This window comes from Nycticebus coucang, chromosome 14 (genome assembly GCF_027406575.1).
Source record: "Nycticebus coucang isolate mNycCou1 chromosome 14, mNycCou1.pri, whole genome shotgun sequence".
NCBI classification, from domain to species: Eukaryota; Metazoa; Chordata; class Mammalia; order Primates; family Lorisidae; genus Nycticebus; species Nycticebus coucang.
In genome coordinates, this window is record NC_069793.1 from 16,087,026 (window position 1) to 16,097,772 (window position 10,747).

General features: G+C 36.3%; 1 protein-coding gene across 1 annotated transcript; it reads left to right on the forward strand.

Annotated features, from left to right (window-relative positions):
- Positions 1–3,127: 3,127 nt before the first annotated feature.
- On the forward strand, positions 3,128–4,105 carry LOC128564621 (olfactory receptor 5AL1-like). Its single transcript, XM_053560108.1, has one exon. It carries the CDS (start codon positions 3,164–3,166, stop codon positions 4,103–4,105), a length of 942 nt encoding a protein of 313 aa, XP_053416083.1. The 5' UTR covers positions 3,128–3,163.
- Positions 4,106–10,747: the final 6,642 nt, after the last annotated feature.

Consider the following 10,747-nt stretch of genomic DNA (forward strand, 5'->3'; position numbering starts at 1 on the left):
GATAAATTTTCTTTGAATATGTCAGATTTGGGTACTTCTGGAGTATTTAATTGAAGTTGCCTGGGTAACAATGTGTAACTGGATTTCAGAGGAGAAATATGGCTTAGAAATAATGACACCTTTGCATCACCAACCAGCATATGTGACAATGGTACTTCTAGTATTAGATGAAAGCTCACAAGATGAATGTGCAAAAATAGCCTAAGTTGCCTTAGGAAAGAATTCTTAGGTACTAATGTTGCTTAATATATAAGAAAAGCAGCAGTACCATCAAGGAATGTTAAAAGTGGACAGAAAGATGAGAAAGCCCAGAGATTCTGATGACTTAGACACCAGTAAAACAATGTTTCTCAGGGTAAAAGTTAATATCAATGGTGTTCAATGTAACAGAGACGTCAAACATAAAAGTTGTCTTTGATTTTAGACAAAGGAGGATGTTAGTGAATTTGGAGAAAGTAACTGGATTACAATAGTGAGAAAAAGTATCAGAATAAACAAGTGTGAAGAATGAAGTGAACATTGGTCACTTTCCCAAGAGGTCTGGTAATAAAAGATTAAAAGGAAGAACAGAGGTGAAGAGGTCAAGGTAGAGGAAAAAGGCTGTTGAGGGAAATTTTAATAACCTAGCCAAGGAGGAAGAATGGGGAACAAGAAAAGCCTGGGAACCAAAACAGGACACCTTCCAATGTCCTGTCCAAGAAAAAGTGGAAAAGAAAGATATGAAATCGGAAAATTTTGTGTACAAGAAATTGAGAATTTTTTTTTTTTCATTTTATTACTCGAAGTTCCCCTCTGTTGCCACCAGTATGGCATCTACTTAGAATAATGGTGGAAATGTTACGGAGGAGTGTGAAGTAATTCAAAGGTTTTGCAGTATCTACATAAAGACTGAGAGACAGAGCTTCAAGTCCAGGAAAAATAGGTCAAGTAAATGACCAGTTGATTTTGAATGTGATAAGTGCACAATAGTTCACTATCGACTAGATGTTGTTCTTTGTCCAGATTAAATCGCAAAGAAATAATTTTGAAATGCCCGGATATTCTTATATCTGGAAGGAAAATAAGACTAGGAAATTTCTGATGTTGGAAAGAGTTGTAGCAGTACATGATAGAGTCTCAGTTGTGCACAGGAGGACTGAATAGAGAAGGTGACAAGAGAGATAAGGACTAATTAGTGGGGTTCAGGGAATAGTGATACGAGTGAACACATGAAGAGTGGTAGTGTCACAACTGAAGTGAAAAGGGCGGAAGCTTGCGGTAATGAGATAACCTTTCAATTTTGGATATCTAGCATCTGATCAATGTCCAAATAAAACAATATTAAATATGGAGTCACTTGAGTGGGAAGCTTAAGTGGAATGGTTCTGAATTCAAGTATCAAGAATCTGAGAAACAGTATATTCAATATGCAGTGTGCAGGGGAGCTGGTGCAACATTTTGCAAAATTAATCTTGGCATCTATGTTTTCAATGAATAAGAAGGACTGTCCTGGAAATATATAAGTAGCAATGTGTATAAGTGTGACCTTTCATTTTAGGGAAAAAAAAAAAAAAGGACTGAAGGCGTTGAAGAGTTTGATAATGTCAAGATAAAAGATATACAGGTTAAATTTCAACAGAGCAAAGTTAGTACTAAAAAGTATCAGAGCCAATAGCAAGAAGGATTATCAATCACAAATCAGTGATGCAGTGAAAAAACTTCACAATAGTGCAAAAAAAAAAAAAAAAGATTAAACTCCTGAAATCATCAGTATGAAGGGATGAGACGCAGGCTTCTGCAGAGGAAGTCTTGATCTAAATAATGTTGATACTATCGAGAGCTAAAATTGACTTTTTTGGCACATAGTAGGCTATGCTGTAAGCATGTGGTATGGACAGACTCATAAATTGTCATTTTATTTTTATTTAACTTTATTGTATTTTATGTTATATATTTATTTACTTTATTAAATTGCCTTTTTAATTTGCCTTGATCTCTGTTTGATGGGGGAAACTCCGACTTCTCTCAATATCATTTTCCTCAGCTACAAATTGAGGATGGGGAATCAAGGGCTAATTGGATGTTATTTGCTTCACTATGAGGAGGGCTTACATTCTCAACCTCAGTTTCTCTATCTGAAAACAAAGATTATAAACGTATTGACAAGGTATAGGATTGAAGGAGAGAGAGTTTCAGACAGAATAGCAAAAGAAGAAAATCAAATTTATATTTCTTCTATTCATTTGAAATCATTGACTGTTGCCACCTTTCAATTAACCATCAGACAATCTGTGCTTCTAGGAAGGAAGGAATCTTAAAATATTTTTATTTACTACACAGGACTCTTAAAATATTTTTCTTCTCCTGATTAGTATTTGGGTGATTGAAGATACATGGCAAATGTGTTTTCTAAATCATTTAATCATTATGCACATTTCAAAAAATTCAAAGCTACTTACATTTTTAAACATACTGTTTTCACTTTAGTTCACAAATACTACATAATAATGGAAGGAAAACTAGAAATAATTGGTATACAAAAGAAAAACATGAAAATAAATTATCATTTTGAATGTTTAGTATAGAGATTGTCAGTATCCAAACTTTTACTTAGGAACTTTCACCTTACCCGTTCTGGAATAAATTACTTTGAATTTATTACTTTTTGTTAATTAAAATTTCCCAAAGAATTTATTCAATTTTACTTATTTTTTATTTATTTTTTTGATGTTCTTTTATTGTTAAATCATAGCTGTGTACATTAGTGCAATCAAGGGGTACAATGTGCTGGTTTCATATACAATCTGAAATAATCTCATCAAACTGTTCAACGTATTCAATTTTGTTTAAGTAATCCAATAATTTTAAATACCTTTTAATCTGTGCTCAAATAACTCTCAATCTGTGTTAAAAATAAATACGACATAGATCATTCACTTATATAAAACTTTAACATATATTTATGTCTTCACATATCCCCACAGAATTGCCTGTTTTGGAATTTCTACCTGGGATGAATCACTTTTCCCTGAAAGCAGGACTAACATAGGCTGCCTCTTTTATGATTTCAACATGAGTTCATGATAGGTCCGAGCCATCTCCTAACATCTGCTTGATCATTGCCAAAGGAACAAGAACGCGTGCTCTGGAGGGTTCTATCATAGAGAACCTGTTTACCTCCTCAATGTCCAAAGGCAATTATTCAGCAGTGTCTGAGTTTATCCTCCTGGGGCTCACAGGAAATGCAGAGGTTCAAGCCATTCTCTTTGGTGTCTTCCTGGTCGTTTACCTCGCCAGTGTCATGGGTAATCTCAGTCTGATTGTGCTAATCCAAGTCAGTCCTCAGCTTCACACACCCATGTATTTTTTCCTCAGCCATCTGGCTGTTATTGACTTTACTTTTACTTCATCCGTCACCCCAAACATGTTGATGAATTTTCTCCGTGAAGTTAAAAGCATAACGTTTTATGCCTGTGCCGTTCAGTTATGCTGCTTCATCACATTTTTAGTTTGTGAATTGTATTTGCTCTCAATCATGGCCTATGATCGCTATGTTGCCATCTGTAATCCTTTACTTTATGTCATCCTCATGCCCAGGAAACTCTGTATTAGAATGATTGCTAGCACATATGTTTATGGATTCACTGTCGGTCTTGTACAGACAGTAGTGACGTTTCGCTTGTCTTTTTGTGACTCCAACATGGTCAACCACTTCTACTGTGATGATGTGCCTTTAATTGCTCTGGCCTGCTCTGACACTCACATCAAGGAACTGATGTTGTTAATCATTGCTGGTATTAACATCCTTTGCTCTCTAGTGATTGTGCTAATTTCTTATTTCTTCATCTTCTTCACCATCCTGAGGATTCACTCCGCTGAAGGAAGACAGAAAGCGTTTTCCACCTGTGCTTCCCACCTGACCTGCATCACAATGTTTTACGGAACAATCATTTTTATGCACCTGCAGCCCAAGTCAAGCCATTCTCTCAACTCAGATAAATTCGCTTCGGTGTTTTATGTGGTTGTGATCCCCATGTTAAACCCATTGATCTACAGCTTGAGAAATCAGGAGGTAAAAAGCGCACTAAAGAGAATTATAGAAAAGTTGTGTTTGAGCATCAAATAACATAAAAGTCCCTGGGAAGAAATGAGAAGACTTTGAGTTACATCTTATATAGATTCACAATGCTAGTTAATTATGGAACCAATTCCCCACTTTCAATGCTCAGCCCCATTCAGGGTATGTCTTACCCACTATTTCATAATCAGTTGTTTTCATGTAAAAGGCATTTAGTAAATTTTGCATTATCAAATTGTAAAAGAATAATATATAGAGAGAGATATCTTTCTTTCTTTTTTTTTTTATTGTTGGGGATTCATTAAGGGTACAATAAACCAGGTCAGACTGATTGCATTTGTTAGGTAAAGTCCCTCTTAGAACTGTGCCCTGTCCCCATATGTTAATCCTGATTAGCCCATGAGATCTTCATCAATAGTTGAAGAAACAGTATTGAGAAATAACAGTGAGATATGAAAAATTTGGCTTATATTGAAATAGTTCTCAATAGGTCTTCTGTGGTATGAGGTGTTAATCACAGCTCTGATAGGACTAGAGGCTGCTGATTTCTCAAACCCCAGCAGGTAGACACCCTAAATCTCTCTTCAGCCCACTTAAAAGGCACTTTGAACTTGTAAACTTGCTGAGCAGAAGCTTTCCCAGGAAAGTGCTTGTCGTTGGAATCACTGCTGGAGTGGCTATCCACTCACCCAGTCTGCCAAAACCGGTCTCACTCTTTCCCTGAGGGTTAAGGCTGTAAGGCGGCTCAGACCCCACCCTTAGGCTACTGGGTCACTGGGTTATCAGCTCCCACCCGATTCTACCTCTGTGACCCTGAGGGTGGAGCTTGCCAGGGCAGATCGCTCACAATGGCTCCCTGTGGCCCACAGCCAAACACTATTAGCTCCATCTGGCTCAGACTGGGGCCCTAGACAATGGCCAATGTTCTCCGCATTTCCGCTCAGGCTCCCCCCAAGGCAGTTCAACTGAGTGCCAAGTCCAAAGACACCAAAACAGTTCACAGGTAAGGCCTTTCCGATTTGCAGTCTTGCTGCTACTGAACTTACAGTTGTGGGTGGGTTTAGACGGATTGAACACACGCGACCACTTGCCGGTTTTCCACTGTTTTAGTCCTCCTCTTGGGGTCCAGAAGTCTCTCGCCAACTCTCTGTATCCTCACAGGGGTGATGATAGGCAGATCCCTCCAGCCAGAGATGCCCGGAGTCCTATCTCCACAGACTACGGTGCCCAGATGCAAGGAAGCTGTTACTCGGCCGCCATCTTGCTCTTCTCCTCCTTTTCTTTCAAAAATTAAGACAAACCTTTGAAAAAATGCTCATTATCCATCACCATCAGAGAAATGCAAATCAAAACCACTCTGAGATGTCATCTAACCCCAGTGAGAATGGCCCACGTGACAAAGTCTCAAAGCTGCAGATGCTGGCGTGGATGTGGAGAGAAGGGAACAGTTTTACACTACTGGTGCAACTGCAAACTAATACAACCTTTTTGGAAGGAAGTATGGAGAATCCTCAAAGACTTCACTTTAGAACTCCCATTTGATCCTGCAATCCCATCTACCCACAAGAAAGAAAATCATTCTATCATCAGGACATTTGCACTTGATGGTTTGTCACAATTCAATTTACAATCACTAAAATGTGGAAGCAACCTGAATGTCCACCAACCCAGAAATTGATTAACAAGCTGTCGTATATGTACATGGAACATCATTCGGCCATTAAAAAAGATGGAGACTTTACATCTTTTATATTAACTTGGATGGAAGTAGAACACATTATTTTTAGTAAAGCATCACAAGAATGGAGAAGCAAGAATCCAATGTACTCAATCCTAATATGAAGCCAGTAGCTGATCTAATACATAACTTCATAAGAGAAAAATTCAAATCCTTTTTTTAAAGGAAATATGTGTTTATTTTAAATAACAGGTATGATGGAACCTAAAAAAAATCATTTAAAATATGTTCATCTGTTTGTAAGGTGGGTAGCAGGGGAACAAGGGAGCAGGAAGAGGGGAAAAGAGTGGGGATAAGAAGAATCCCCTGGGATCTGATCAAACTAAAAAGCTCGCATTAGGGAGTTTACCTAACTAATGCAATCAGTGTAACCTAATTCTTTGTACCCTCAATAAACCTGAAACAAATAAAACCTGAAAAAGATAAAAAATATTAAGCCCCTTTTGTTTCACCTAGCAAGGAAATATTAATGACTTATGAATTTATTTAATTCCATGTTTGTCAAAGCAAAGCCAAATCACCATCTACTGAATGCTTTTCATGTGTCAAGGGCTGGGCAAGTTGTTCTAAATGGATTGCCTCAGTTAATCTTATAATTTTCAATAAAAGTAATTTCTCTAGCACTTCACCTTCTCTGTGTGTTTAAAGAACAAAAAGCATTCAAACCTTTTATGTAATTCACTAACAGTCATAACTAGAAACTGGAAGAAATAAGATTTGAGTTAAATTTTGTTCAACCATACAGCTTCATTTGTAATGACTCTCTTATACTTTCAACTACAGTTATTGGGACTGTAAAAAGAAATGAAAAGATGATTCTCAAAATATTCACCCAAAAGGTAGATTGAAATTAAAACTTTTCAGATTAAAAAAAAAAAATCAAAGTTATAGCAGCCTGAGTCTGCCATAAAAAATGGCTCCCATTGCAAAGTTGCCCCTTGATTCTGGAAAAGAAAATAAAGAAAAAGGTCTCCACATACTGAACAGAAGACTTTCCACTTTCAACATTCCTTTGCTATCATCAGTGGTGCAAACTTCAAATGTTTCTGACTGAAAATGTTTCGTATCTCACAAAAGTCGGATTCTTAGCTGTTCCAATAAAATGTAACACATTTCACTTTCACATTTTGACATTACTGTGTTCTATTTGGTATTATATAGCTGCATTGATTTAGACCCTAAAGAAAATATTCTTGACAGTTCTGAGACTCAATTTTCTCATCTATAAAGTGAGTCTTTTAGGATAAATGAGCTCTGGTTTTTCTACACCACTATAATTACTTATATTAAAAAATCAACCTTAATTTAAAAATCAATCCTTAATTTAATTACTGACAGAGCAAATCAAATGCCAACAGGAAGACCTGAAGAAAAAAAAACAGTTTATAAAAATGTATGTAGTAGTGATTATTTTTTGTATATTCTACTCTAATTTTAATTTTGAGGGGTCAAAATAAAGGAAACCACAAAACGAAACTGTAGCCCACAGATCAGGAAAAATAATTTGTGAACTATATATCTGATAAGAGGTTAATATTCAAAATGTATAAAGAATTCATACAAGTCAATAGCAGAATAAACATACCATCCAATTAAAAACTGGGCAAAGGGGCAGTGCCTGTGGTTCAAAGGGGTAGGGCACCAGCCCCATATGCCACCATATGCCAGATGTGGCAGGTTCAAACCCAGCCCCAGCCAGAAACTGAAAAAAAAAAAAAAAACTTGGCAAAGGATATAAGTAGGTAATTTTCCAAAGGTGACATAACAATGGCCAGTAGGTATAGAAAAAAGCACTCAAAATCACAAACTGTCAGGGAAATGCGAATCAATATCATGATGAGATATTATCTCACATTCATTAGGATAGCTATTATCAAAAAGACAAGAGATAATAAACATTGTCTAGCATCTGTAGTAAAGGGAATTCTTATATCCTGTTGTCATAACCAGGATGGAAAACAGCATGGAAGCTCCTAAAGAAATTAATAAGAAAATCTATATGACTTAGAAATTCCTCTTCTGGGTATATACCCAAAGAAAATGAAATTGCTACCTTGTAAAGATATGTATAGTCCTGTTCACTGAGTATTATTCACGTGACATGAAAATAGCCATGAGAGAAAAAAACTGGTGTCCATCCATAAATTAATGTGCAAACCTTGTGAATAAAAGGATAAAATGTTTCTCCGCCTTAAGGAAGGAGGAAATTGGCTTTTATTGTAGCTCAATTTACAATCACCAAAATGTGAAAACAGCCTAAATGCCCACTAACCCAGGAATGGATTAACAAGCTGTAGTGTATGTATACTGTGGAATTCTATTCAGCCATTAAAAATGAGGGAGACTTTACATCTTTTGTATTACCCCGGATGGAGGTGGAACACATTTTTTTTAGTAAAGCATCACAAGAAGTGAGAAGCAAGAATCCAACGTACTCTATTCTAATATGAAACAGTAGATGAGTTAATGCAAGGGGGAGGTAGGAGAGTGAGAAAGTGGGGAGAGGGGAGGAGGCAGGAGGATGGGGGATCACTGTGTATGGTGCACCTCTTGGAGGTGGGACACAATTATAAGAGGAACCTTATCTAACAAATCAGTGTAAACTAATTCTTTGTACCCTCAGTGAATCCCAAACAATAAAAAAAAAAAAGAAAGAAAGAATTACAACAAAAATAAAAGGGGTGGTGCCTGTGGCTCAAAGGGGTAGGGTGCCGGCCTCATATGCCAGAGATGGCGGGTTCAAACCCAGCCCCGGCTAGAAACTGCAAAAAAAAAAAAATAATAAAATAATAATAATAATAAATAAATAAAATAAAAGGCAGGAATTCAGCCTTTTTCCATACCGTGGATGGACCTGAAAGACTAAAGTGAAATATACTAAGTGAAATAAGCTAAATACAAAAATAAATATATTGCATGATTTCCCTTGTATGTGGAATCTAAACAAATAAACAACAAAAAGAAAGAGTCAAATATTCAGAAATAGAGAATGAAACAGTAGGTTAAAGTAGAGGAAATAGACAAATGTAGGTCAAAGGATACAAAGTAGCAGAAATATAGGGTTAAAAAAGTCTAAAAATGTAAGGTACAACATGAGGACTACAGCGTATTGTGCCGGGTTCAGGACTTTCTCTAAATGAATAGGTTATAAACTGCTCTTGTCACAGGAGGGAATTATAAGAAAGCATATAAATATTACAAATTCACCAGAATGATGAAATTCTATACATATTCTCGAAACTTTGTGCCTTTAAGACAACTGATTTAAATTAATGTTTTCCAAGAATTTTAACTTCTCACATTTTTAAATTATCCTTTTCTGGGGAAGTAAAATGGGTAAAAAACCCCACATTGTTTATTTTCTTTCTGTTTGCCTTTTTACCTCTACAAATTTATAAATACTCACTGTGATTGCTAAGTAGTGCTGATAAGAACACTGAGCTGATAAATGCTAAATACTTAGGATAAAGCCAAAGAGAGGAAATAGTTGAACAATGTCAGCTGTTTATTATATTATTGTTATTATTACTACCGTCAGTGCAGAAAATCTAGAGTAGAGGATAATATTTAAATATTACAATTAAAAACAAATCATATGTTAAAGGCACGGTTATTTTTTTTTTTTTTTTTTTTTTGTAGAGACAGAGTCTCACTTTATGGCCCTTAGTAGAGTGCCGTGGCCTCACACAGCTCACAGCAACCTCCAACTCCTGGGCTTAAGCGATTCTCTTGCCTCAGCCTCCCGAGTCGCTGGGACTACAGGCGCCCACCACAACGCCCGGCTAAGGCACGGTTATTTTAAGAACAATGAAGTCCCCTTGATCAGAAAAGAAAGAATTGAAAAATGGCTAAAGTAAAGAAAATTCATACAAAGTATAATTATTTTAATAACAATATGCAAAAATAATTGCTTATAATTTTATTCAAGGTATATCACTAATCAGATACAAAACAAAAAAAACAATTGAAAAACTTTGTTTATAAGAAAATGATTTAGGGATGGTTCATGTTACTGATGATGATAAAGCTGATGTCTACCAAGGCTCTTTCAGTGGCAGCCAAGGTGCAAATGTCTTCACTCATATTTCTATCTAAATGCTCATGTTGTAGATGTGTCATGAGTAGTTTCTTCTTTTATACTTGAGCTGAGCTTTATATAACACAAAAACTAGGGGGACCTTCTGAAATCAGGCATGTTCTGCCTAATCTTAGACACAGCGAAAGATGGTTAATATTTATTTTCTACTTTTTTATCAGCCTCTTTATTCTATATCCAGACGCAAAAACATCATAGAGATCACAGACTGAGAAATGACAAACACAAATATTTATTGAAATATACCTGAAGATCGAATGATGTTGACTTTGGTGATTTAACTGAGAGACTGGTATTTCAAAAGATGAGGCCAGCTACGTAGAGCCACGTCAAAGAAACAGTTTTAGAGGCTGCACAGAACTGTGTGTATCCACTGAAGGAGAAGCTGAGTTACATGCCTACTGAGTACACCTGAATGGTTGGAATCCCTGAGAAAGCCTAGGTTTACCTTAATACCTGAAAGTTAATACAAAGGCACTAGAATTGTATAAAGACACAACTACTTCAGTTCAATTCGTGTTTAAGCATCACTTCTCTAAATAATTATGTGAAGCAGAAAGGTGCAGCGAAACCCCCCAAAACCAGTGTTCTTTGGATTAAGTTATCAAGATTTTATAGGCCTGAATTTCTTTACCTGTAAAAAGATTGTCTGTGCTACTTCTATTTGTCCTGTATGTGCTATGTGAGAACATTGGGTATATCTAGAGATGTTTGGTGACTAGAAACATGGGATTTTCTACTGAACTTATTGGCTTTTTTCTTTTTTTCTTTTTTTTTTCTGTAGAGACAGAGTCTCATTTTATGGCCCTTGGTAGAGTGCTGTGGCCTCACACAGCTCACAGCAACCTCCAACTCC